The 27,937-nt window shown below is 42.7% G+C and overlaps 3 protein-coding genes across 6 annotated transcripts in view; 2 read left to right on the top strand and 1 right to left on the bottom strand.

Annotated features, from left to right (window-relative positions):
• atp8a1 (ATPase phospholipid transporting 8A1) overlaps positions 1–12,737 on the top strand; it is a 110,057-nt gene extending 97,320 nt beyond the window's left edge. For all 3 annotated transcript variants that reach the window (XM_085429072.1, XM_085429073.1, XM_085429075.1), the window contains 4 exons: positions 2,313–2,401; positions 2,769–2,861; positions 4,817–4,908; positions 8,614–12,737. In XM_085429072.1, coding sequence (XP_085285198.1) covers positions 2,313–2,401; positions 2,769–2,861; positions 4,817–4,908; positions 8,614–8,711 — 372 coding nt within the window. In that variant the 3' untranslated portion in view covers positions 8,712–12,737. The remainder of the gene's footprint in view (positions 1–2,312; positions 2,402–2,768; positions 2,862–4,816; positions 4,909–8,613) is intronic.
• Positions 12,738–13,060: 323 nt separating this feature from the next.
• On the bottom strand, positions 13,061–16,208 carry shisa3 (shisa family member 3). Its single transcript, XM_085429078.1, has 2 exons — positions 15,550–16,208; positions 13,061–14,202 (listed from the first exon to the last, which is right to left on the bottom strand). The coding sequence occupies exons 1-2, from the start codon at positions 15,818–15,820 to the stop codon at positions 13,616–13,618; spliced, it is 858 nt and encodes a 285-aa protein (XP_085285204.1). The 5' UTR covers positions 15,821–16,208; the 3' UTR covers positions 13,061–13,615.
• Positions 16,209–16,345: 137 nt separating this feature from the next.
• Positions 16,346–27,183, top strand: bend4 (BEN domain containing 4). 2 transcript variants are annotated; one of them, XM_085429076.1, is made up of 7 exons: positions 16,346–16,766; positions 17,165–17,924; positions 21,128–21,718; positions 22,495–22,646; positions 22,747–22,773; positions 22,876–23,116; positions 25,197–27,183. In XM_085429076.1, the coding sequence occupies exons 2-7, from the start codon at positions 17,462–17,464 to the stop codon at positions 25,427–25,429; spliced, it is 1,707 nt and encodes a 568-aa protein (XP_085285202.1). In that variant the 5' UTR covers positions 16,346–16,766; positions 17,165–17,461; the 3' UTR covers positions 25,430–27,183. The 2 variants fall into 2 exon arrangements, with proteins under 2 accessions (XP_085285202.1, XP_085285203.1); XM_085429077.1 differs by having other exon boundaries at positions 16,348–16,766; positions 22,495–22,586.
• Positions 27,184–27,937: the final 754 nt, after the last annotated feature.

Below are 27,937 nucleotides of genomic sequence, written 5' to 3'. Positions count from 1 at the left end.
TGGACCACAAGGACATAACCTAAAAAGAAAGAGCAGAGGAAATGCAAACGTGCCATGTAGCATATGATTCACTGCATATTTATCATATAAGGCTGAATACCTCAAACCAAGTTTGACACAGTGTGGCTCAAAGTAAATAACAGCAGTGTTTGCACTGCTCAGCATTTTGTGTGTGTCAACATATGTGTGTGTGTGATTGCTTCTGTGTGTCTAGTCTGTCTGTGTGTGGGTGTGTGGCCACGAGGGGGTCAATGCCTGTCAAAACACACCCTTCCATGCCAGCAGACACTACTGTCTGTCCAGCCAGACAAGTTTATTGGTTTGTCCTAAAAATACAGCCCTGCTCCCCGGACCTCTCTCACCCTGTCCAGCTCCCAGGGGGCCCCTGGAATGAGACATTGCTAGCATCTACCAACTCTGATGGCCCCGCTTGTAGTATTGGAGCCTTTCCAGATGCCTGAAGGCAAACATTTGTTGTTTGCAACTGGTCAGATCTGTTTGGATTTTTAAAATTTGGTGCAAAAATAACAAACTGAGAATGATTAATGCTGTTTGTTTACGTCTGGCATTGCTATGTTGCTTTCTCAGCATGCAGTAGAAATTATTATATCAAATGTCATCATCAGAATAATTGAATTTTAGGGTAAACTTGAGATTGGAAGCATCAGGCCTTTGTGTGTTTACATTGCTCAGATTTAAATACGGAGAAGTATAAATATTGTTCGGTTTGAGAACGACTAAAAGGTTTATTTTTCTAAACTCTTTGATACGTCTCAGGACAGCTTAAACACCCCCATCAAAAGGCACGATGCAGCGGATGAAAACAAAAATAATTAAACTGACTTAACACAAAAAAACAGTAAATGTTTCCACCGGGGTGCGTAATTTCAAAATTGATGTGAAAATATCTCGTGCTTCACAGCAATTTTCCCTCATCTTGTGCATTTTCAGCCTCCAGGTGACACAGAAAAGCTCTATTCATCCGTGTCCCATCTCACACTGTAGGGGAAAAAACATTTTTGATTTCCTGTCATTTGGGGTTTCCTCTCCCCCGGTGTTTTGTCAGACATCAAAGTCAATTTGCAGGTAATGGCGAACAGATTAGCTCATTTGAGCAAACCTGAGCGCTTTGATAGTTCTGACACTGATCGGTGTGTATGTGTGTGCGTGCCTGTGCATCCTTAGGGCCATGTCTGTGTCATGTTACAGGAAGGACACTGTCGAGGGGGCCTTAGCAGTTTAAACAAGCGGCGCATTACAATGCAAGGACCGCCAGTTTTGCAGTTTGACATGTAATGACAGATAGTCTCACTGCAGTGGGCCAAAGCAAACATCATCCTCACACTCATAGCTTAAAGGTTGTTGCCCCCACCAGAACGACCCACTGCCTTCCCGGCACCCTGGACACAGAAAGTAACCCCATTACTCAAACATGAACATTTCTAACTTACTGTGTTTAAATATCATTTGAAGGATTTATGTGAAAACGGAGGGAATGATTTCTGTCTGAACTTTTATTCAACTCAAAATTTATGATATGTTGGAGACAATGAACCTTTTTTTTTTTTTTTTGCATGTAATGGGGATTTCACATAATTGTCTGACATTAAGGCCAAACAGTTAATCAAGACAACTATTTGCAAATTATTCTACAATAACAACGACTGTTCGTGCAGCTGTACAAGAAAACATAAGAAATGAGCCAAACATTATAAACTAGCTTTCGGTAACCCATTTAAAGCCGCTGAACAAGACATCTTTAACTGCTTTTGGTTTTCTGGAGTGATAAACTGCCAACATTAAACCTGAACTCACATAATTACATACATTACACTTCATCAACACTCACTTAGATTGAGTGGCTGCTGCAGTCGACGCACCGCAGAAGGCGTTTCTGTGTCTGCGCTGACGCACCGACGGGAGCTCTCAGCACGGCTCACATCTGAGCTGTTTTCCTTTGAAAGAGATACCGCTGTCTAAATAGATCACAGGTACTTCCTCCGCCCTGTGGAGGGGGATGCAAACAAAAACATGGTATCATTGAGTCATGGAGGATTAACCCACACTGAGTCGGTTATTTAGACCCATCTTCTCTCTGTTTCCACAATAAAACCGCTGCTGTTGTTATGTATGTGTTTGGATATGTGGCGCTGTAGAGGATGGTAGTGGTTGTGGAGCTCTTGTGTTTCTATCTGATCTGATTTCTATTGTGTGTGTGTGTGTGTGTGTGTGTGTGTGTGTGTGTGTGTGTGTGTGTGTGTGTGTGTGTGTGTGTGTGTGTGTGTGTGTGTGTGTGTGTGTGTGTGTGGCAGGCGGACATGATGTTCAATTCAGGGGTCTTCTGGATGGGCCTGTTCTTCATCCCAGTCACCTCGCTGATTTTCGACGTGGCCTACAAAGTGTGAGTCTTCTCCCCGCTCTCCTCGCTCATCATCGCTCTAATGCACATCCAGTTCAGGAAATTCCTGCAGAATCTCTCATATCTCCTGAAGCAATTCCCGCCCAAGTTTTTGTCCAGACTTCCAAATGTTTCTAGCGTTTCCATTCTGCAAGTCGAAATATTGCATTTCTGGTCTGGTTGACATCAGCCTGTTGCAGATTCGAGGTGTCAGGAGCAATTTGTAATGTCAGGGTTTTTATATTTTCTGATTCACTCCGACCAGCTTGAATTGGTCGAACTGGTTTTAAATATCAGCCTGTGGAGGTTCAGTCGTGTTCAGACATCTGCTGTATGATTCTGGTTTTACAAACCTTTGTTTCATTTACAGTGTGAAGAAGGCGTTCTTTAAGACCCTGGTGGATGAGGTGCAGGAGCTGGAGGCGCTATCTAAAGACCCTGGAGCAGTAGTGCATGGAAAGAGGTACTGTTACACCACATTACCGCTCCTCCACTCTTGCCTTTACAGCAGGATTTTGTCTGAAAGTAGATCAAATTTATGTTTAATAAAAAGTAGATGAAAATTTATGTCCCTACAAAAACATTAAGCAGTGAGAAAAGGTGATAAAATCTGTGTAATATTATAATAGTTTAAAAAAAATCTTTTTCTCTAGAAAAGTGTTTGTTTGTGTTTATATGTGAAGCGAATAAATTGTGCATTATCATTCTCTTTACTGTGCATGTACCCACACATGTAGGCGAGGAAGATTTACAGTCTTTGCTCGAGATAAATAAAGTGCTCAGCAGCACTTGTTTTTGATTTGTTTTTATATCTTTCTTTGTACCTTGTAGTCTTGGAGTCATTAGACATCCGAGAACATTTATCAAATTATCTAAATAATGACACTCGTAATTGTCAGGTTGTAATTCTCACTGGCAATGTCAGATTTTGGCAAGTGATAACACAGAAGTGCCTAAAACCAAGTAAAATGAATGCCCGGCACTAGCCGAAGTCAGTTGCTTCTCCGATCAATACCATATGACGTGAAAACAACAATTCCTTCAAGTGCCAAAAACCAAAATTTCTGTCCTAAAATGACTTTATTTGTTTTGTTGAGTGAGTACAGAGCGTTCAAGAAGGTAAAATACTTTGCACTTTGGATCATCAACAACTGCATCTTTGCATTGTTGCTTTTGTGCAACACAATACCTTGTGTTATTTATGCCGTGAAAGAAAATTGGCAGCAAATTTTGCATTCCGGCGATTAAACATTGCAAGCAGGAATATGTATGAAACGTTCTGTCATCAAATTTGCAACTTTGTTTTGATATAAGCGATTAGTCTTTCTTTATTAGCGGATAAAACAACCAGATAACAGCCTTTGTTTTAGCTCATCTATCATATATAAATGACAGATTGGTAGTCTTTGTAACATCGATGCAACTCCTATGAAATCAAATCCTGGGTTAAAGCACTCTTTATTGATTTGTTGTGTTACTCACATGGCTCAGATTAACAGAACGGCAAAATGACGAATTTATGTTGTCTCGGGCTGTCATATCTCCCAACGCTATCGAGACTACATAGTTAATGCCTCGGCTATTATTGCTCTTTTCACAAAATGTGAACCATTCCCCAGAATTTTGAAGATTATCCGGGAGGAAGAGTCATCTCTGTCCTCCCAAATCCCTCAAAATGCTGTTAATACCCCGGTTCTGCTGCCAGCAGTATTCCTGTGTGAAGGAAAGAAATCTTCAAATTGCTGCTAAATTGCGGGAGTTTGACTGTAATGTCAGTAATCGTGTCATTGTCTCGTTTTTGGTTTTGTTTTTTTTCTCCCCCTCCCAAATACTGAATGTCTCATTTTCGAACAACGGTCCTGCTATATTAAAGCCATACATTATATTTTGTATCAGCTGAAGCAGGTCCGCTCTGCTCTCTCTGGGGCCTGAGTCCGGCAGCAGCCAGCAACACAGAGCAGATCAGTGTGAGATCTGTGGCTGACTGAAAGCGATCCTCCTGCCTGGACGCTATCCCAGACCCAGCAGGCTGCAGACACACACACACGTCCAGATGCGTACAGAAGCAAACGTATAGTGATAACCGCTCAAATATATAAATGAACTTTTGCACGTAATGCTTGTAGGCAGCCACGTGCGTGCACACGCAGACATCTGTTGTTGCAAACATTTGTTAGCTGTACAGGAATGCCTTTTGGCCAAGCTGCTGCTTCAGATATTCCTCTCACAAAATCGCTTTGTTCTTCTGCGTCTGCACAGCAATGTTTCCCTACATGGTGTTTGTACCAGCAGGTATAGCAGTTGGCAGGTCCCTGCACTCTGGAGGGGCTTGGACAGCCTTGATGTATGGGTCATTAAATCTGCCTGTGGTGCTCAGCAGGCTGCTAACACACTGAATATTGCTCTGTGTGTGTGTAGTTTGACAGAGAGAGCCCAGCTCCTGAAGAACGTCTTCAAGAAGAGCACAGTGAGTCTGTACCGGTCTGACTCCATGCAGCAGAACCTGCTCCGTAAGTTACCCTCAAACCTTTTCTTTCTTTGCTTCGTTCTTTCTCATCCTTACTCGAGCTAGCTTAGATTTATTTCCTCCCAAATATGTTCTCTGTCAGGTAGGACAGATCACAGTTCGTAATTCCTCCTCTGACACATGCTACATCTCCAGAGTGTCTTCTCTTTCATCCATTGGGACACAGCAACACTCTGCTCTTTCCACTTCTTTTCACATGTAGTGTAACCAGGTGCAGATCAGTAATCGTGCCTGCAAATGGCCCCAACGTTCCCAATGTCTTGAATTAAACTTGTTTTCCAGTTGAGTTGAACTGCGCATAATATTAAATGTCACTTCTTTTTTCAATCATCTGAAAAGCTATTAGTGAAGTTGCCATTTAAAATTGGCTGTTAGTCTGCTATTAATTTACAGATTCATGGCTTCAGTTCAGTGTATTTGTTTCTCTTATGCTGGACATGAACAGTAAGTCAACATTAACATATCTATAGAAGTAAACTCAGCTGACGTTGACCTTGAAGCCCGTGTGCTTCAAGACTGAATTCACATGCCTGAATTATCCAAATATCAGGTGGTAATGACGGTGAAAATTCATCACACCGTCTTACCGACCCACAAAAAGCCTGTTTACGTGGTGCTTAAGATTTATTAACAATTTTGAAATTTTAAGGTATTGGAAAAGCCGGATAAGAGGCAGAAAACGGATGATAATGAAAAAGTACCAGAAACTGGTGTGGCAGATTTGCAGTGACTCTCTAAGTGTGGGTTTGTGTTTTGTTCTTTTCTGTCTTTTGTCTGATCAGTTTGTTTTTTGTTTGTCTCATAGGTGGGGATGAGACCGTTGTTGTGTGATACCTTTTTAAATTCATTAATCAAACCTCGCCCTGTTTACACCTCCTGCCCCTCCGTAGCTTCCCGATAGACACCGCTCTTCTTCCTTTTCGTTGTGTACTTCCTGTCCCGCCCCTCGTGTGCCTTCGTGTGTCCTCAGTAGCTCAGTAGAATGAGATAACGATGAAATGATGAAATGTTATTCCTCCCCCACCCCACTATGCACTCGTCACAGCGGGTTCCTTTGAACTTTCCCGCTGGCCTCCAGGTACTGAGCGGGTCATTTGACACCTGAAGGTGAGTCAGGGATCAGAGGTCAGAGGAGATCCTGTAGGAGAGTTTAGCACAGTGCTGCTTTTACGCAGAGGATAAAACTTTTGGGGGAGATGTAAACTCTCATCCTGTGTTTCCTTTTTGTCACGTGATTAATTTTAAGTCTGATGTTGTGGGAAATGTGCTTATTTGAAGCTTGTGGCAGCTCTCATATCTGTCTCTTCACTTGGTGCCTGTTGCTGACAACCATCAAGGCATTGTGCTTTTTAATTCACCTGTAAACTATTTCCAGCTGCTGCACAGTGGACGTAACCACCGTGACGCCACCCACTAGTCCCCTACTGAGGCCTTCATTTTGGCATTTTGGTCATTATGTTGGTTTTTGAAAAGGCAAATTGTCAGAAGTGCGTTAAACACGGTCAAGTTTGAGTTTAGGGACAATTAGTGGTGAGGAGACCGAGCAGAGTGCTTCACCCTCACCTCACTGGATGGGTGAGTTCTCTAAAGATTCACCTCCAGCACCGGTGTAATGTCAAAGTGGAAAATATATAGTGCATCCTGAAAGTATTCACAGCGCTTCCACATTTTGACATGGTACAACCTTAGATGGATTCATTCTTTTTTGCAGAACTTTGTAAGCTCTATTAACTTCTTTGAGATCCAGAGATGCTCAGACATTCACAGAGGGGTCCCAAAGCCACATTGTAGTCTTGGCTTTGTGCTCAGGGTCTTTGTCTGGTTGAAAGATGAACCTTCATCCCAGTCCCAGGTCCACAGTGCTCTGGAGCAGGTTATCATCAAGGACGTCTCTGCACATTGCTGTATTGATCTTCCCCTCAATCCTGACTGGTCCTCACAGCATGATGCTGCCACCACCATGCTTCCCTGTAAGGACGGTATTGGCTAGGTGATGAGCGGTGCCAGGTTTCCTCCGGACATGGCGCTTGGCATTCAGGCCATAGAGTTCAATCATTGTTTCATCAGACCAGAGAATTTGCTTCTAATGGTCTGAGAGTCCATCATTTGGCAAAGTCCTGGTTGGTGGAGTTCTGTTTTTTTCTTGTGGAAGGTTCTTTTCTCTCCACACAGCAATGCTGGAGCTCTTTCGGAGCAACCACATTGGTCTGGCTAAAGCCCTTCTGCTCGTTCACATTGGCCGAGGGGCCAGCTCTAGGAAGTGTCCCAGCCTCAATGCAATCCTGTCTTAGGATGTACAAACAATTCCTTGGACTTTATAGCTTGCTTTGTGCTCTGATATGGACTATCCACTATGATTGTATATATTATAGACAGACGTGTGCATTTCCAAATCATGTTCAATCAACTGAATTTACCACAGGTGGTCTTCAGTCAAGTTGTAGAAACATCTGAGAGATGATCAGTGCAAACAAGATACACCTGATGTAATCTGTGAGTGCCATGGCAAAGGCTGTGCATGCTTATATACATGTTACGTTTTTGCCTTTTAGCTTAAAAACATTTCAAGAATTTCGGGCAAACTTTATTTCACTGCATCGTTTTGGATTGCGTGTAGAATTTTGAGGTGAAAATGATCCTTTTTTGGAATGATGTGACAAAATGTGGAACAAGTGGAGCTCTGTGAATACTTTCCTGTTAACAGGCTATAAATTTGGGCCGTTTAAAGAAGAATGATTCGCTTTTGAGTTTAGAACAGCAGCTGACTTCATTTTCAGCCCTGGAGGTTTCCAGAGGTTCCTGGTCACAACGTAGGAAACAACTTAGAAACTGTTTATCGTGCCTTGCAGAAATCTAAACAGATATTTACCACAGTGACTCTAATGTGAGAGAAGCTCAAATTGGAGCTGGCTACAGCCAGAAGCTTCTTAACTCAGCATAAAGACTGCAAACAGGATCCAAAGCTTGCCTGGCAGACAGGTCAGATGTCATGTCGTTGGGCCTTGGTCACACAGAGACCAGTGTTCCAACCTGTGGCAAACACAGGTTGGAACAGATTGCAGGGGTCACCTTTATCTGCATTTTTCAAGTTTCATTACCAGCTGGAAGTTGATTGAGTAGTTGGCACGTGATTGCAGAGAAAGCAGGGTCTTCCATACAAGCTGACAGGACCTGGGACAAACTGTTAGCAATCAAAGCAAACACAAGGAAGTTTTCAATTTTGGGCTGTATATCTCTTTGCAAACAGTTTCCCTTAGCAACTGCCAATACCTTCTAGCAACCACTTGCCAACCAGTCAGGGAAAAACCATTTTGCCTTGAAGTCTGTGGTTGTCAGGTTACACCAAGTAGTTTCTAGGTGTGTGTGCTTGTATGTTCCACGGGGCAGGAGAGATGATTTTCTTTTTGTTTGGTTATCAGATTGATAAAAGCCAGCGTCTTCATCAGGATCTAACATCACTTTAAGTCTATATTGGTTGTAGCCGAGCTAACAATGCAGACGTGAGGCCTGTACTGATTTTCAGCAAGAAAGCAACCATAAGCATATTTCCCAAATTTTAAGACTTTAGATTTTGTTTGTTGATTCATGTGTCTCATATGTGTGTTTTTTTTATGTATATATATGTTTTAATTCAATGAATTACTGATCTGTACAGCCTTTGTTTGAATTTTATTCATTATGTTCACAGATGGCTACGCCTTCTCTCAAGATGAGAACGGAGTGGTGTCTCAGTCCGAGGTCATCAGAGCGTACGACACCACCAAGCAGAGGACCAACACGTGGTGAGGCGTCGGCCTTCTTGTTCACGGCCGGCCTGCTCGGAGCCACGGCGGCCGTTTCCAGTGGCGATATTTGAAGCTTAACGGGGAGAAGCGGTGGTGTGTGCGTGTGCCTCCGGCGCTGAGGGGAAGGGGGGTTTGGAAAGAGACAGAAGAAAGGGACATTGTGTCGTCTTTGGAAAAAAGGGATTTAAAAGAAAAAAACAAGGAACAAAACAAGTCACGTTCACTGTCAGCTGTAGTTGTGTGTCGCGCAGACATGATACGAGCACTGTGCTTTCTTAGCAGTCTGTGGTCTGAAGTTCTTCACTGTTCGTTTGTCTCCTTTCTGTTGATTTGAGCCAAAAGCCTAAAAATCCTTTTAGTAAATCGAAATCAAACACCGGACAGCGATTGGTTTCAGACGCTTTTGCACTCGTGAAAGATTGCCAAGGAGCAGTCGTATATACAATCGTCCAAGTACTAGTGAATCTGAGAAAAAACCTTAAAGCAAATGTAATTAAACTCCTGTGTGTGTCCAGCGCGACACAGACCACATCAGAGCAGATGTTTGGACATGTTCGTTTTTTTGTTTTTGCACTCGAGGAAGCATCTGTTGTGTGAAGCCTTACATTTTATTATGCCTTTTCTTTCCGTCGGTTTCTTTTCAAATGCATTTTATACACATGTAGATACTGTGCCTCGTTCTTGCCTCTTCATTTATTTATGTTTTTTCTGAAGAAGTTGCCTCCTGCAACCTACCGTAGTCCTGTGTCCACCGTTTTCGCAGCAGACGTATTGCTCTCGACTTAAAATTGCATTCCACGCATCCGCTCCCGTTTCAACAATCACAACGGTGCCTACGTCAAACTGTTCCCTCTTAGAAGAAACAGATCGCTTAGACCAGTGCGCCGCACACACACCTACTGTCTCCCCACCACAGAATTGCACTCCTACAATGTGAAAACTACAGATTTGTTCCTGCAGAGGTGAAGAGGAGGCTCTCTGATGGGTTTTTCGTTGAAGCTTACAGTGGCAGCAGTGGTTCCCTTCAAATGGAGATTTTATCCCTCTAACATAAGTGCCATTAGCTTAAGGGAGAGAGAGAGATTAGCCAGGAAACTCCACGACAGTATCAAAACTGCTCTGTCTCTATAGTTATTTTGTGGATTTGTATTTTTATATTGGAGACGTATGAATTTTGCATCGACCGGCTTTGTAATGAATCGTCTGTAACGTTTCGTTTTTTCTTCCTCTGATGAACTGCGGGATAGATTAGACGTGACGAGGAAACCGAGCTTTCTTAAATGTCTTGTTATTATTAATATTAATATTGTTACAGCTTGATTTATTTATAATTGACTAATGTCTGTGTGATTGCTTTCTTCTCCCTATGGGAGATCAGATTTCTGATGGTGCGAGTGTGTGTATACGTGTGTGTCGGTTTTTTGCTTGCATGTGCATGTGCCGTACGAGTGTGTGTGGGTGCGTGTGTGTGTGTACCTCTACTGTGGATAATTTCTGTGTATGCACTGCATGTCTGTGTCCTCTATGAAAGACTGGGAGGTTTCTGGCACCTCAGTCCTCCTGGTGTGTTTCTTTTATTGTATATTTGTGTGCGCGCGCGTGTGTAGTGACGCTTGCTCAAGTTGTCCGTCTGCACGACTCCAGGTATAGCTATGGTGTACTAACGTGTGCCGATGCATGGCCTGTATGGGAACGCGAGGCTGCCGGCGTGCGGGTGTTCGCGGTGAAACGCTCGACCTCGACTGTGAGAGTTTCTGACGCACCGCTCGCTTCGACAGATGTTTGCACAATGCACTCGATGTACCTTTCCAGTTGTGGATATCTGGTATTTTCTGGTTTCGGTGTAGATTTCTCTTGAGTGTACACGTTTGTGACCTTTTTTCCACGCAGTGTACCTCCTGCTTTACAGGAAAGCTCATTTGTGTTTTGTGTCTCTGATTATTTTTCTCTGCTGGTCTTTGGCGTGAAAACTTAATCGGCTGTCATCTTGTCAGAAACTTTCCAAACAGCAGAATGTGGTTGTCGTCGTTGTGGAAGGTTTGGACTTTTGCTTTCTTCTCTTTCTTTTCTTCCCAGAAAACATAAAACACACGTCGTTGTCTGTGAAGGTCGTGGGCTGCATGAATGGAAAACAAAAACTGTTCTCCGAAGTGTTAACCGTACTACTTTACTTCTCCCTCAAGTGTTGATCACTTTACAAAAGCGGAAACAAAAAAGGCGCACCTTCTAACTTTTCTTTTCGATGATTCGTTTCCTTTCTGTCTTTTTGTTCGATGATTGTTCTGCATGTTGGGACTGCAAACTTATAAGTGTTGTCTTTACTGCCACGAAGGACTACTGAAATAAACTTTACAATCACTGACGAACAATGTGGAAGTCTGTTATTGCTTTTGTGTTATTTGCAAATTTGTAATCAGCGTGTGTGGCGACAAACTGGAGAGAAAATCCAAACAGGAAAAGGAGGGACGGCCATCGGCCTGCGAGCACGACAAACAAATTATATCAATAGACTTCTCATTTGTTATGATTGCGGGGTTTACTCGAACTTCTCGTGTGATCCCACACAGGCTAAGTCCTGTTTGGCTTTTCAAATTCTTATTGTTATAATCAAGGTCCAAAAACCTCCCTTCATTAGTTGATTGACAGAACATTTTTTTATACATAAACACTAACAATTCTCTGGTTACAGCTTCTAAATGTGGGTTTATTATTGTAAACTGTAACAGGATATCGTTGCATTTTTGCACGATGATCATTGGAAGCGTTGTAAGACGCCGGCCTAAGCCTTCATTTCTGTGACTGCTTTGCTATTTGCAGATATTTTACGGACTGAAAAACAAACAAATAAATAAAACATTAGTGTGGGGAGATTAGGTAATGAAATAAATACCGGGTACGTCTGAACTATAATTATTTTTTCAAGCTGGAGAGTGCAAGCTTTTGCTGTTGGTTGATGAGGTGACACCTGTGGTTACTGGTGGTGGGAGCAAGTGTGATTTTATTACATTCAGAAGAGGGTTTTTTGAGCAGCTGCTTTTTTCTACATTTTCTGTACAACTGCTATCGACACCAGGACTCTACTAGACTCTACTAGAGTGACTTTACATGTTTCATTGTTTAAAATGGTCTTTATGTATCTTATACTGGAGGGTAACCCCTCAGTTTACACGACTGAAAGCCAGTTTTCTCAAATAGGTTTGAGTAGCAGGTGGGTTGGGATGCTGCCGACTGGAGATGCCAATATTAACCCTTTAAAGCCTGAACCATGAAATAAATGCCAAGAAATTCTAATCTTTTGAAGATGGAGTGTTTATTAAACCCTCATTATTTTAAATTAATTAAAAATACTTTGAATATATTTCTGTTAATTGTGATTTATTGCTTAAAAACGTATTGTACAGTTGTTAAAGGATTAAGAAAATCCCCTCTCAAAACATCATACAGAGCCAGGGATTACTTGTATATGCTTGGACAAGTTTAATGGCGATATCTGTAATGTTAACTGTGTATTTGTGGTGCATCTGTTAAAAATATAATAAAGCAGAAGTCTACAAAGATCTACAGAAGTCTGGTGGTTTAAAAAAAAAAGTCAGAGGATTCAAAAGTTTAGGCCCTGAGAACAAATACAAAACTTGAATTGTTATAAAATCCACACGATTGTTTTAAATAAAAACATTCACTGTGTGGAGAATTGGGTTCCTACCTTCAAGGATAACTTGGAAAAGAAGTCGGAAACTTTTCTGAGCCTGGCAAAAACAGAGGATTCGATGTATCCAAAAGGTTTAGGAAATATCATGAAGACATGTTCGCGACTTCTGTTTTCCTTTCATAAGCAGAAGGTGATACAGAGGTTTGAACTGACAGCTGCAAGTTCAAACAAGACAGGATGGAGGTAACACTCCGACAGACGTTATTCATGAGAGCCGTATTCTGTGATAAAAGACTTAACGGATACCTGAACGCAGCAGCAAACATCCTGAAGCCGAACAGCTTTCGGGTTTCGTGACAAACCGGTTGCCAAGTGTGTTTCACAGTTAGGTAGCCGGGTAACAGAGCAGTCTTTGTGGAGGTTTTTCCATACCTGCTGGTGCAACCCAAACCTCTATTTCTGGGGTGAGTTGTTTTTAACACTGTGACCACGCCATGCTCATTGAGCACTGACAATGACTGATCTCAGCGCTGCATTCCTGCTGTGAAGTCTGGCGCGAGAATGAGCGACAGGTAGGGAGATGATGTGCCGGCCTGACCTCTCCGGTTTCCTTTTTGTCTCAGTGATGATGATGATGATGAAGCCCCGTCTTTCTGGACAAAACTGTTACTTAATAAGCTTTACATCAAACAGCACACAAGTTACTATGAGACAACATTTATTTGCTGAAGTTTAAGCAATCAATCAATCAGAAGAGCTGTAAAATCCTTTATATAACATAACATTTCCTCCAAAATAAAACGTCTCTCATTCCCAAGTCCTTCCGATTGTCAGAAAAAGGAATTCTCTGGTTTCCCAAGTCTGTTATACCTCTGTTAATGCTTAGCAGAATCTGGTGACGGCAACATCTGTTTTTCAGGAAGATCGCTGATACATTTCCATCTTGAAACGTCAACAAATGGAAACCATGGAGATCTGTTCACAAAGTAAAAGTGCATACATTTTACAAATGGTGTCAGATCTGCTGATGTGTCCTGTGCTGCAGACAGGGAGTACCTCGGGCCATGCTGGTCAACCACAGCAGCTCTGTCACGCTTTGTGCCTACCCTCCAGCAACTCGCTCTGCGGCCAATTGGCCGGGCCTCATGCATAGCTTCTCTGGCACCAGCCTCGTCTGGCGTGTTTCTGTCTGTGACAGGTCGCATCCTGCCCACTAAAAATTGTGTAATCCTCTATTTCCCGTGCTAAGAGCCCTGTCAGCTCTGTCCAAAGTCAGCGAAGCCCTTGGTTGCCGCGAAGGCGTCAGGCTGCAGAGGGAAGAAGTACTGCTGGGGAAGAAGGAAGCTGGTGTTCTGGGACGAGTGAGTGGCCATCGGGGGCTGATGGAGCTGCAACTGGGTGTGGGATGAAGGCAGCGGGTGCTGGATCCCTCCTGCCATGGGTGCTGGTGGGGATGTGTAAGGGGGAGGTGGAAGAAGAGTCTGTGGGGTCTGGGTGGGAGTGGAGGCTGACGATGAGACGGTGGCTGATACCAGGCAGCCATGCTGCTGCTGCCCCTGACCTCCGAGAGAAAACCTCCGCATGGAGCTACCTCCTCCGGCTGAACTGGAGCTGGTGGTAGCCGTGCTGGATTGCCGCGATGGGGCTCGCAGGCTTGGGGGAGCCGTGGTAAGGATCATGGGAATCGTTTCCCCCTGGCAGCTGCGTAAAGAGAAGCGAATGGGCTGCTGGGTCGGCTGCTTGGGCCTGAGACACGTGCAGCAGTAGACAGCCACCAGTGAGCCAACTATGATAAAGGCGATGAAGATGCTCCCCACCATCAGGAAGGGCACGTAGATGGGCTCTGTGGGGAAGGAAACACGGGCAATTTTTAAAAAACAAATCTGTAATATTAAACCATTTATCATACATTTCATCAGTGACATCAGCTTATTTGGGTTTAACACAACTTACTATGTAATGTGCATACACCAGCCTCAAAATGTTTGCATAAGAGGAAATAAAGTCAGCAGCTCCATTACAAAGTCCTTATAAGTTTCACATAAAGTCTTACCTTGTGATAAACTAAGAAGCATGACTGTAGCTGTTAATAGTGGGAAAAATTGTGCTAAACGTTTCTAATCATGACATCTCTTTTAGGTTCTCCACAACGTTACGAACAAACAAAAGTCACATTCCTGCTGAAAACACAAACATCTCAAGTTACGCTTCATGAAGCCTTTTCACCAAAGAAATCCACATTAGTGTTTATTTATTTTTAAATGGGAAAACTGGGAAATTGTGAGCATACGATCCACTCAATTAAAGGCTTATAAGCTTATCCGTTGGGGAAATTTAAAGAAAACTGATAAAACCTCCCCCAACAGCAGGTCAGTCTAACACTCAAACGCCTCATAAAGAAGCCACAGAAAGGACTCGCCGTCTCCTGATGTTGTGATTACTTTAGTTTAGAAATTAGTGAGCTGTCAAAGCTAATGTGCTTTATTTCTGGGCAGCATAATAGACCTGTCTGTGTGAGAAGGGTTACACTCTTCAAAACATTCCTGGACTGCAAACCTGCGCCGCTTGATCAAATTTCCAACTAATTTCTGCTTACAAATTTTTGACAGGAATTTGTTTAAAGAGGTTTTAGCGGAGTGACTGGCGGGGTGGGTCATCGAAAACGTGTCCAGGTTTCCACTTTGCACTGATAATAATTTGGAGTGTGATGGAAACTGAAGGGAGCTGGATAAGAGCAGGTGGAACCTTAATGCTTCAAACCGCAAAGGATGTAAACCTCATATAAGAAAGCTGCAGTGGAAAAAGGTCTTACAAAACGCATTTTATACTCATTTCGTATTTGAAATTCATATCAGAGTGCATTAGTGTCCTTCAGCAAAGGCACTGAACCTCTGAGTGCTCTGTGCTGTCTTAATTGTTCAGCTGACCTCTGACCTCTCTAGGAGGATCCGCTATAACTTAAATAGGCAAGTCCTTCTCACAGCGTCTCCGTGTTTACCTTTTAAACACTACAGGGTTAAATAAAGTAAACTGAGAGTTTAGTCATGTGTGTTTTTCTCCATTCAACGAATTAAACTCTAATAAATTTGGATTTTTCTGAGGTCTTGCTTAAATTACGCACATGACGAAGACCCGAGGAAATCGACACCACAATCTTGGACCTAAATTAGCTTAAAATCAGTGAACCTACGCGCTGCAAACTCGGTGTTATCCACCTCCCTGTCGTTGGTGCAGATGCCCTGGTCCAGCCGTGCGTCCGCTGCGGCGCAGCAGTAGCGCAGCGCGCAGGAGCCGCAGCAAACTGTGGCGTCCATAGTGTCAAAATCCTCCGGACACTGGAAACCCTCGTGATAATTTCCATTTGAGTCCAGCCACCCGTGGCAGTACTCTCCCTGAGCATCCGATATCCTGAGATTCCAGGTCAGATATCCCAGCAGCAGGCAGCTCAACAGGCGCACCATCCCGACGAGCCGCTGGGGTTCACGTTCCCTGCGTCCAGTGGGCTTCAGCTCAGAGCCTCAGTCCAAGTTTACACACTTTTCATTTGTGTTAATTCACCAAAAAAGAAGCTAAACGATTGGATCCTAAGACGTGAAGTTAGGTCACCGTCATCTTCCCAGCGCTGGAATCGCTCTCAGTCTGCAGCTGCTCAAAGAGGGGGGGAATCCTTAATTGAATGCTCTCCGGGTTTCTTTTAAAAATCTCATTACGGAACTTCACTCTCATTCAAACGGGCTTCAATCACCAGCTGATGCTGAACAACTTGCTTTGGAGTGTCGCTCCAAACTCTCCCGTAACGCGCCTGTGCGTTAAAGTGTGAGCAGAAGTTGTGCGCCCACCTCACTGCAGTTTTGCTGTTTTTGTGGTTGGGGCTGGGGATGTGTGTGTGGGGGGGACTAAGCGCGCACGCAACCTCTATTAACCGGACGTTGGGGATCACGTGGTGCAGAGGGAGCCCGGCGTGACTCTAAACGCTTTCATTCCAATAAAGCCGCTCAAACAAGGCGCACGAGCTGGGCCACGCTTGTGTTCCAACTCTGCGGCTGTGCTTTAAAACAGGTGAACGCGGAGATATGTGACTCCAGCTTTGCTCGTCAGCATTTTATGTTGCAGTGCTGCACACAGATGAGCGTTTTAATTCTTCTTATTCCAGCAGCTTCTAGCAGCTGCCGAGCCTTTCTCATTTTATCATTCACCTCACGTGTAATTATCACGGCCACGTTCGCCCTGCTGTTGTTTCATATTAGAGAGAAGTAAGAAGAAGTCTCCGCTAAAAGCAGAGAAAAACAGGTCCGTCTACTAAAAGCTCCGTTAAAAGGTATCGAGGCGGCGCCCCCGCGTGGCGCTGCGAACTTTTAGCCCCGTGGGCTGTTGGACAGCTGCTGGCCTGCCTTTGACGGACATCAGGTAAAGGGACTAAAATGATCACAGACACGTGATTTTGTTTCCCAGTGAGTAGGTGTGCGGCTGGCAGTGCCCTTCAGCTTACCTGTTTATTGTAATCAGCAGTCGGGTCAAATCAGGGACAGTGATTGGGCCAAAAATGCTTTCTTTACATTCTCATTTATCAACTCATTCGTTTTTATTTGTTAGTAATTTTCCATTTCAATTTTAAAAAACAATACTTTGATATTGTCTTTTGGCCTGTTTGATTTTTGCCCTCAGGTTCGGTTATGTGTGGAAACATTTTCCTTCCATCTATGCCCGCGCTTTGAGCTCAGTAGCAAAATGGCCTCTGCCTTTTCTTCCTTTCTCCATTCTGTTTCATTATTTATTTATTTCTCTCTCTTTTTTCAAATTTTCAGATTGTAGGCTAACTGCTACAGCGCCCCGTTGTTCTCGCTGAGGATGTTGGCTACAAAAGGAGGCAGCCAGTGGCGCACAAGTCCCGCCTGTATTTCCCTCTGGAGGAGTCTCGGTATCGGCGCCCCCGACTGGGGATTGGAGCGGCGACTTGTCAGTAAATTAGCCCACCCTTCACAGTGTTTGTGAGGGAAACCGAGACAGTGACGGTCTGATCCCTCGCTTATCAGCTGCCTGTCACACCAGCACGCTAAGACACCGACCCGCAGCCATCCGCCGCGCTGTGACACCTGGCCGGTATGGAGGGAGAGATGCAGCCCGCAGATGAAGGGCCGTGCGCCCCGAAGATGTGCCGACAGCAGCGGGGTCCGTACAGCACCCTAAAAACCTTCCAGAGCAAGCGCTCTGCGGGCAAGTCGCGCTTTGACCGGTCCGCTGTGGTCGAGATGCCCCTGTTTGGAGACGGGCATCATTTCACTTTTCACCCCGAACAGCCTCATCCTTTCCAGCCGCACCATCATCAGCAACAGCGTCTGCAGCAGCAGCAGCTCCACCAAACCGGCGTTTCTATCAGCAGCAGCCAGCAGCATCACCGGACGACTCAGCAGCAGCAGCAACGTTTCCCATGTGAGACCAGGCCCAGCAGCAGGGTTCCGACATCCACCTCAGCGGCAGCATCTCTCGGTAGCCAGCAGCGGCACGGCAGCAGCGGCGGAGCAGAGCCCAGATTTTCTCCGGACTGCACCTACGGTATCAGCACAGGTGGGTTTTAAACTTGCCCAGAGTGTGGCACGAAAGTCACTTCTCTTAACGTCTAGGATATTCAGACTTTTACAGTCGTTGAGTCCAGATTAGTGAAACGCTGGAACAGTTGTTTTTCTTTCTTTTGGTTCGCCTCTTAGATGAATGAGTGCAAAGCTTCCAGAGTCAATAAACTTAAGGGTTGCAGGCAAAAAGCCAACATGTCTTTTGTTTGTCTCACATCACCTTCATGTTTTTGTTCCCATTTCTTGCTCCTGTCAGCAGTGATTGATGTGCTGTTGTGATGAGAGCAGTCATGATTGAATCTCTAGTGTGCATGTGCTAAAAATTACACCGGGTCTGCGCCTGTGTGTTTACTTGCGAATGTGTGTGTGTGTGTGTGCAAGAAGGGCTCTGTCTCCTGTTGTAACACATTGTTCCCTGCTCATTTTCTTCTCAGCTGCTGTTCATTAGAGGGGTGCACAGGAAGAAATGTGTTCCCCATGTGGAGGGCGGGTCCATGGGAACCAGCATTAAGATGAAAGCAATGAACCTAACCCTGGCATTACCAAGATTAAATATTATAAATATTAGACATCCCATCCCTTAATCAGATAATAATCTCGTTATCACTGCTGGCAGCAAAGACTCAATTTGCTGCTGCTTATTGTTGCTTTGGAGACAATCAAGTGCTCAGCCAGAGCTCCGGTCTCACTGCAAGCCCTGTATTAACTAACTTAGATGTGAAATGGCAAATTTGTGCATCAGGTAGGGCATATTTAACTTTTAAGTGATCGTTTATCTTTGACCAGCTCGCATCTGTGAAACCTGGGTCTCTTTGTTGTTTGCATCTATTTTGGCATGCACATGATCCTGATATCACTAATGAAACAGTCACATAAAACTGTGTTTCCCCTGCTCTAGTGAATCAGCCTATAATACACAAGATGTATCGTCCAATCAGAGCTAAAGCGTGCCATGCATTTCTTGCTGATAATGACACATCAAAGTGCTTCTATCTACACCACAGAAACAACTTAATGTTCCTCTTATGGCTCGGAAAAAGAAGAAACTTTATGTCCTTTCTTTCACCGGAGGGCCTGGGATTCAGCAATCAGTTCAGCACACAATAACACAAATTGCATTGAAAAGCCTCTCCCAAAGAGTTGTGATTAAAATAAATGGGTCTCATAAATTTTCCCTCTGCCGACCGTGTTGTTTTTAATGAAATTTTATGAGACTCTCAGCTCGCAGTGCCACGGAATTGGTGAGAGAAGGAGACGAGAGTGGGGGCGGGGTGCACGGTGAAGGCGAATGATATCAGATACATCTCGACGGGTAAACAGAGACGGCACGCATATTAATAAATGCGACACATCTGCGCCAGGCTGATAGACACGTCTGAGCGAGTGGGAACGCAGCAATGGCCGCCTAGAATTCATTTTGTGTGTGTGTGTGTGTGTGTGTGTGTGTGTGTGTGTGTGTGTGTGTGTGTGTGTGTGTGTGTGTGTGTGTGTGTGTGGCCAGTGGACTCATAATCATTACAGAGAGGTGTGTGTGAGATCATCTCATTAGGACGTGCCTAGACTACCAGGGAAACTATCCACTGAGGCTTGTTTCTAGACAATAGCTCCATGCTCATTTTGTGAAACTGTGACTTTAGAGTTTATTGACATCTGAATAAATCTGTATAATCAAGCTGACATTTCCATGAGCAGAGGAGCCAAGTGTCTGCTGCTCTACTGGAACACTTTGCCACAATAAGACGTGGCAGAGAGCAAAAGAGAGCAAAGAGTAAAGGCAGGCGGAAAGAGTACAAACTACAACCCCAAGAAACCCAATGCACACAATCACTCATGTTGTTGCCAGAACTGTAGCAGCTTAGAGCCTCATGTTTCAGCACTGGTGAAAAGTACAATATGTTTCATCAGGTAAGAACCTCAAACCTGATTTTACAAGCGAGGGTTCCTGCTTCAGTGCATTTCAGAACTTGGACATCTGTCAGCAGAAGTTATTGGTTACTCTGCTGTTTAAGACTTCAGCTAAAAAAACAAACACGAAGCCAAACTGAAGATTAAACCAGGGGGCTTAACACAGCATGTCGCTTTAGCTGAGGCATCGTCCTGTTTTAGGTTTCTATGCAATTCAAGCAAAACCATTTCCCTCTAAACACCTTCGTGTTATGGATGTATTAGTTAGATCCACCAATTTGGAGAGAGAACACAGGAGACACAGATGCAACGTAAAACAATATAGATATACTTATTTTCTTCTTATTGCATCAGGTAGAACCATCCCTATTCTGACAGCTGACCTTTTAAAACCAGACAGTTTCTCTACATTTATCCCTCCTTCTGGATCAGATGTCATCAACTCAGCTGCCTCTAGTTTGTCTTTCAGGCATTTATGTTTCCTGTACCCAGGCAGACCCTGTATAGGTGACACCAGAGTGAAGATGTAAGACCACACGCCCTTTCATCAAATTTAAAGTAGCAAACACAGACCTCGCTGTAATAAGGAGAGGTGATCAAATCTGTCTCACACAGTGCAAGAAGATCAGATTCTTAAACTCAAGCACAACAATGCTTTGTTTAAAATCTTACTAAGAGAAGTGAAATCACAGAAATCTGTGAGTTACACTGTCCTGGCTTCACTAATGCTGCATGTCACACCGTACATGACATTATTAGATTGTTCACATTTTGGAGGGATTTTACAGTTGTAGCTTTTCAAGGTGTTTTAATAATTGCAGCACTTAAACTGTTTAGTCCACTGGTTCGTCACGCAACGTTTGATACAGGAAGTGTAAAGTGTGCTCATCTCTGAGGTATGAATGGTGTAGGCTATACTTTGCATGTGTGTCTCCTGAAGGATTACTGCTGCACAGCGGAAAAGCCAGATAGAAGCCAACAAAGAAATTATTTCAAGCCTCAAACTCCTCAAGGACTTGTCTGCAGCTTTTGAGCTTATCACTACATCCTCAGCAGTGACTTAAGTTTGCTCACTTGTCCTGAAATCCTGTCACTGTAGGACTGTCTGCCTGTGTTAACTGATTGCATTGGTTAGTGGGTCAGCAGGGAGCATGTGAAAAAAGCCAAAAGCTCCAGCGAGTCTTATAAATGGACCTTGAGGGCAATGTTTGCTTGAGTGACTCTGCAAACACAAGCAGCTCATCTTAAATCCAATGACTGGCTGCTAATGTGAATGTCTGTTGTCTGCTTCAGAGAACCGTCTCATCTTAGATGCCTTCGCCCAGCAGTGCAGCCGAGTCCTCAGCCTCCTCAACAACGGGCGTCTCCTGGAGCCCTCCTCCTCCTCCTCCTCCTCCATCACCTCTAACATTAAGCTGGAAGACGGGCCAGGGGACACTCAGGGGCTTCATTGCTCCTCACAGGGGAAGTCTAAATCCGAGGAGAGCTCTTCCACCACAGACCCTGAGGAGGAGGCTCAACAAAGCCATTTGAACCAACAACAGACCTCTGCAGTTCTCCGCATCTTCACAGACTCCCTGCAGAACTATCTGCTCTCAGGACCTCAACAACAGCACCAGCAGCAGCAACATCTGTCTGCTAGTCTGGAGGACGAGCAGTGCCCGGCACCTGAGTCTGGTTCAGGAGTGTCTCCTCCAAGACACAACCTGGGAGGATGGGGCTCCCCGACTCCATCAGAATCATACGGCCACCCCTCGTCCACGCTGCCTGAGGAGGAGGAGGAGGAGGAGAACTGCTGTCCTCGCTGCCTGGAATTAGAGCAGGAGGTGTTGTCTCTGCAGCAGGAGAACGAGGAGCTCCGCAACAAGTTGGAGAACATCCCAGGTGCAGTAATAACAGCCAGGACACAGTGATGACTGCTTTAATCCTCACTCAACTGGGGACAGGAAATCTCTTCATCCCACAAATCTTTTGTTTATATGCTGCCATCTGACTTTTGATTTCATGTGCACGGCATTAATCGGTACCGATGATACACATCAATGCTATTTACAAAGCGTGTTATCGAGGGCTTCTGGGTAGTTGGTTTGCTTTATACTCTTATCTACTCGTATACACGTAACATGCATAGCATTTGTGTTGACATCATCACTGGAAGGACAGCAGAATCAAAGTCGGATTCTGATATAAACATTTAAAGTCCATGTAGTCAAATCCATACGTGTCATCTTTCTTACAGCGTTTATATGAGTGTTTGTTTTCATCTGTGAAAAATACTGAGCACAAAATGTGCTTGTGAGATCAACAAATTATTAGGAAGTGCTTCATTTTCTTCCTCATGCTTTTGCAATCTAAATGCATCCCACAGTTTAAAAAGTGTGTTCAAAGCATCTATTTTTGTTAACTTGTCTGCTCTCCCCAAAGCATCCTGAGCTCCCTGTTGTCACACTAGCCTAGTTTGCACTAAAAAAACTTATTTTAACTGCACATAAAATTCTGTGTACAGTGTCTGATCGGGAAAAACCAGGTTGTAAAGATTTGTTAAAAAGGAAGAAAACATAGCAGGGTGTCAGTGTTTAAATGCAGCAGATGGGTTGTTCTTTGCTGCGATTTTGACCCTGGGCTTCTCTTTATGGTAACGTTCGCTTGTTTTTACACAGTTCCCTGTCAAAATGTTCTTGACTACTTCAAGACTGTTCTCGAGTTCCACAACCAGCTGGCCCAGCCGATGCCAGAGGAGCAGCTCACAGAGGTGAGGAAGCAGCCCCCTCTTCATTATTCAGAGCAGATGTCATCAGTAGCATATCTTAAGGTGGGGAAATATCACATCAGGTCAACAGTGCATTAGAAATGTCTTCATGCGGATAACTGTGAATGTAAGTGATGTGAAATTAAAAGCTCTGTCTATACAGGAAGAAGAGCGGCAAACAGTCTTTGAGGTTTGTGTCTTAACTTCTTGTTTGTTTGTTTTTAATTACATGATAGAAATGTCATGGAAAGCAACATCTTTCGTTTTCTCCTCCTCCTCCTCCTCCTCACAGGGCAGTAAACAGCTCCTGGAGAACTATCCGCTCTTCATCACCAATAAGCAGTGGGACGAAGCTGTCAACTCCTCTAAGAAAGATGGCAGACGGCTGCTGCGCTATCTGATTCGCTATGTCTTCACCACAGATGAGCTCAAGTTCTCCTGTGGTTTAGGCAAAAGGAAGCGGTCAGTCCACTCAGGAGAGGCAGGCCTGGAAAGACGACCGCTCAACCCTGTTAAAGTCAGCTGCCTCAGAGGTAAAACTACAAAACATTATAGTTCAAGACATATTTTAAATAGGAGGAAAACATTACAGGTTATTACTGTTTAAATACAGAAGATGTGGCCAGTGTCTATTTACGGGTCTATTTGCTCAAAAGGTCTTTTTACAAATTGCTTCACTCAAGGCTTGAATCAAGTGTGTGAAATATCCTGAGACCTTTATTGACACAGTTGTATGACTCTCATGTTAATCTTTTAATTATAAAATATGTTATTAGTGTTGCTTGATTGCCATAAGTGGCTTTCTCATTAGAGTGCTCCACTTCTTTAAACCACTGACAGACCTTAAAAGCAGCAGCAGCTATCTACAGTCTAAGATCTGATACATATGGGGTTTGTGGTCATGTGATGCAGATTATAGCAGCTTAAATTAAAGTTGTCTTAACTCCGGTTGCTAGGCAAAACCAGGAAAGTTTATGTGCGTTGCTATTTACATCTTACATCCAGAAAGCATTCAGATCCCTTCACATTTTGCTCTGGATTTAGTTTTAATGGATAAAAGTGCCCTTGTCCTCATGTTTGCCTTGTGGCAGTGTGGATGGTGGAACCTTACACACATGGGTTTGCTTTTCCGAAACTGTCCCATACGTTCATTTTGCCACATATGGACTCCAATCAAGGTTAATTAGCTCCTTAAGTCGTTGCCTTTTTTAATTCGATTTCCACCTGAAAAAACATCCCTGACTTTCATCGGTGAAAGCTCAAAGCTGTGAGGACTAAACGAGCAACTGTGGGAGAATTTTGAAATTTGAATTTTCTGCATACTCATTTCTCACTGTATACAAAATGTTATGTGACCGCAGTGAAGCACAACAATGCTATATCCATTTAGACTTTTGAACATTGAGTTGAAATCTATACGGCTGTGTGTGGTAGAAGGGATTCTAATAAACTGGATGCATCTGCTTATCTTAGAGAGCCACAGCAAAGAGTCACACTACTTGTAAATGAAGGATTTCAGTTTATGCTTTTAGTAAGTTTGCAAAAAAGAAACTTGAAACACATTTTTGTGTCTTTTTGGTTATTTGAGCATAGACTGATGGGAGAAAGTGGGCATTTTTAACCATTTAAAATTCAATACAGTGGCTTGGGTCTAAAAATGTTATTCAATAGACGGACAGATAGTATTTAGCAAAATAAAATACATCTCTGGATATGAAACACAAACTCATGATGGTGTAAATAAATATTTATAAGTTTCAAAGGGGATAGGTAGAAGTCTAACACTTACCGTTATAAAAACAACCAAACAGAAAACTGAGCTTTATACGAGCTACCGTCATTCTCATGGCTACAGTTATATGTGCGTTACAATAATAATGGAGTGTAACAGCTAGATGAGCAATATTCCCTGAATGAAGCAGAAAAACCAAACCACTTATTTACCGATTTAATCCATCCTCATAGCAGGAGTCTGTAATGAGTTTTTTTGTTCTGTTTTACTCTTGTATAGTATTAAAACTAATGTAAATATTACATTTTTAATATAGTTGATATGTGGCTTCCAGCATAGTTTAATATTTATTATCAACCATGGAAATTTAATTTGTATTTTTTAAATTCAATATTATTTATCATAATCATCTCACTGCTATAGATCCAGCAGTTTCCAAATATCATATATTTAGTTTTACTTAAGTTAAATATTAATTTGTTATTATCAACCCAGATTTTTAATGTATTTAATTTTCACATTCTGAAGTTGTTCCAAGTCATTACCACAGCACCTTAGCCTGTTGTTATCTGTTGTTTGTAATGTTCTTCTAATTTTACGCATATTATTCATGTTCAAAATGAACTTCAGTGGTCCTAACACAGATCCCTGAGGAACTCGACGTCGCAGTTTTAAATTGTGAGTCGATATCAGTCGATCATCAAAGATTGAACTTTTTTGGTTATTTCCTTCCTCTTTTGAGCTAAACACCCAAACACCACCCAGTAAGCCCAGGATGTCCTCTGTTTAGCACGTCCTGTCTTAGTAAGGTAGCTCAAATAAGTTGAAAGGTACAGACCAGAAAAAAATTAATTAATTTTTTAAATTCCTAATCTTGCCAGAGTTTATCCGGATGCACTGTGCTTCAAACCCAGACTGGTGGATGCCCTCTGAGGAGCAGATCAACAAAGTGTTCAGCGATGCCGTCGGTCACGCTCGTCAGGGCCGAGCAGTCGGCACCTTTTTGGGCAGCAGCGGCAGCAGCACCAGCAGCCTGTACATGGACGGCTTTGACGGACATCTTTCACAGGATGAACTGTATTTAAAAAGCTGCCAGAACGGTCAGTCGGATTGAAGTTTAAGGAGAAGTTAAAGACAAATGCCTGAAATGTAGCTGTACAACAACATATCCCAAAACTCTGACCTTGTCACTTTACACAGTGAAGAAAACATTCCAGAAGACGTTTAACATATAGACTACAGTCCTCCTTTTCAAATAGTTTTATAGTTTTCCCCATTTTTATACCTAAACCCTTTGTTTAGTGAAAATTGGACTCTTGGAGGTTTTAAATTGAACAGGTTGAGTCTTCCATATGCTCCTTTTTTAAAGTTTGAGCAGTTACATCACTGCCAGTGGAAAGAAGTCACTTCAAGGAGGCTGATTTCTTTTTCTTTTCTTTGTTTTTACTTGTTTTTTTACAATCTACATGTGCATTTAGAGTTCATATGGAAGTTATTTATGTTAATGACCCAGTTAGAGACTTGTATGTATGTACCATTGACACCACTTATAAACTTTACCATGGAAAGTAGCACTTAATATATATTTTTTGTCACTGGTGAAGCACCTTTACTTGCAGCCCTTCAACAGGAGTGCCTCTGAGAAAATCATGTTTTGTTATTTGTAGTTTTGCACTTTGAATCTCTTTATTTTTCCCTCATTTAATGGAAGGAAAAGTGCATTTAAAAAGAGAAAAGTTTGTGAAATGACTTTGAATCCAGCCTCCTTTGGCTGGAAAATGTTTCAGTCAATGCTGCGTTGCTCCTAATCTTCATGTTAGGAAGAATACCGCAAGTTAATCAAAAGCACTATATTGGAAATTGCTAAAATGTAAAAAGTCAGTTTGGTTTTGACCCAACTTCCATTTTTGGCTTGTAAGAATTCCTCACGTCTGCAGAGGACACATGACATTTCTTGTTTGAATTACTGTGTGTAGCAGTGATATAATACTGATGTTTTTTCCACATAATAAACAAAAATTGCAGATTTAAGGAAAAAATGGAAGCCTGGGAAATGTTAATCAGGCTGTATCTTTTTATTTGAATGTTTGCATTTTTTACATCAATGTTTTTTTTCCTTTGCATTCTGAAAATTTGGAATTCAGCTAAAAGAGAATTTGCGGTATTTCGCGAGCATTCCCTTATTACAGTGTTGCCGTACTCGAGCATTTCATGTCGGCATTGATCAAGACATCTGGTTTAAGGCAGCTGCCATATAATAATGCCTTAAACTCGTTTGGAGACCACCACAGTGTAAAGTGTTAAAGATGTGTGTCAGAAATCCTGTAATGTGTTTCGTTTGTGTGTCGGTCTAAAGTTTCTTTAAACGTCAATCCAAGTGGAAAAAATGTGATCACTTCATCGTTTTCCTGCAACTTCTCCAATTTGCACCTTTAAGTGTCTTACTGTAGGCAAGGCAATCCTAAAGTGAGAAGTCCACGTGCAGGATTCAACCACTTTTATTCTTTTGTGCTTATTTGACGCTCATTGACTTCACCTCATGACACTGTTTTCTGCGTTTGAATGTACCAGATTTCTTAGGTCAGTCCGCCAAGTTGACAGTGCTGTGTAAATGTGTAATATAAAGTACAGTTATTGTGTGAGGTGTCTTTGAAATACCACTTCTCCCTCTTTAAAAAGCCAAGTAGAAAAGTGCCACAGAAACCTTAAACCAGTCGGATTCTGTTGTTGTGTTGCTGTTCTGAATGTGAGCGTTGGTTTGTATTTACTCCTTTACCCTCAAAGTGGCTGTTATCAACACTGTGAAACATCAGTTGGGTTTTTACAGATATAGTTTCTGTTGTTTTTTATTTATAATAAATAAAATAATACCTGAATCCTATCTTTCTATGAAACAGTATTATCTTTGTGACATTAAAGTTTGTCAAATCCATTTTCTAATAGAGTGATCCATCTGCTGGATTAATACTGTATGTACTTGTTAAAGACGGCCTTTTGTGCCGGCTGGGATCTTGGCAAGAAAAGCAAACATTATACATTTAATCCAATCACAGGTCATTTCACTGTACCAAAGCAACAAAGAAGGAGACTAAGAGCATTCATCTTCAGTATTAACTTCTTATGTTCTGCCAATCAGAGATCTATCATTGACAAATACAGCTATTGTTAACAAATGTTAATGTTTACCACATAACTAATAATAAACCAGCTGGTACATAATTTAAATACATAAATTATCCTAAAAAATGTTGAAAGCATTATAAATGTTTGACATTAGTATTTTTCATATGTGGGTCGGAGACTGTAAAATTTCTTAGGCAGGCTGCTTTTTACTTGTTTAAAAAAAAGACTGAATGAATAATAGAAACACCTGTTACTGTCCCGCTCCTTAAGCTATAACACTACATCATATTTTATATCTTAATTTTATGAATCGGCAGTGTAATTAGCTGTAATATATGTGTAGTAGAAGAAAAGGTGCATAATTCAGACGAGGGATGAAATAGAAGTCTTGTAAAATGGAAATGTTTAAACAAGCCACAAAATCCTGTGGGAGATACTACAGAAATACAAAACTGCAGGGACTTCATGAAAATGATTTGGCTGAAAGGGAGTCGCTTAA

This window comes from Rhamphochromis longiceps, linkage group LG2, assembly GCF_057381845.1.
Source record: "Rhamphochromis longiceps isolate RC_006_pf linkage group LG2, R_longiceps_female_GT1.1, whole genome shotgun sequence".
Taxonomy (NCBI): domain Eukaryota; kingdom Metazoa; phylum Chordata; class Actinopteri; order Cichliformes; family Cichlidae; genus Rhamphochromis; species Rhamphochromis longiceps.
Note: the sequence above shows the minus strand (reverse complement) of the source record. Positions and strands in the feature narration are given on the sequence as shown.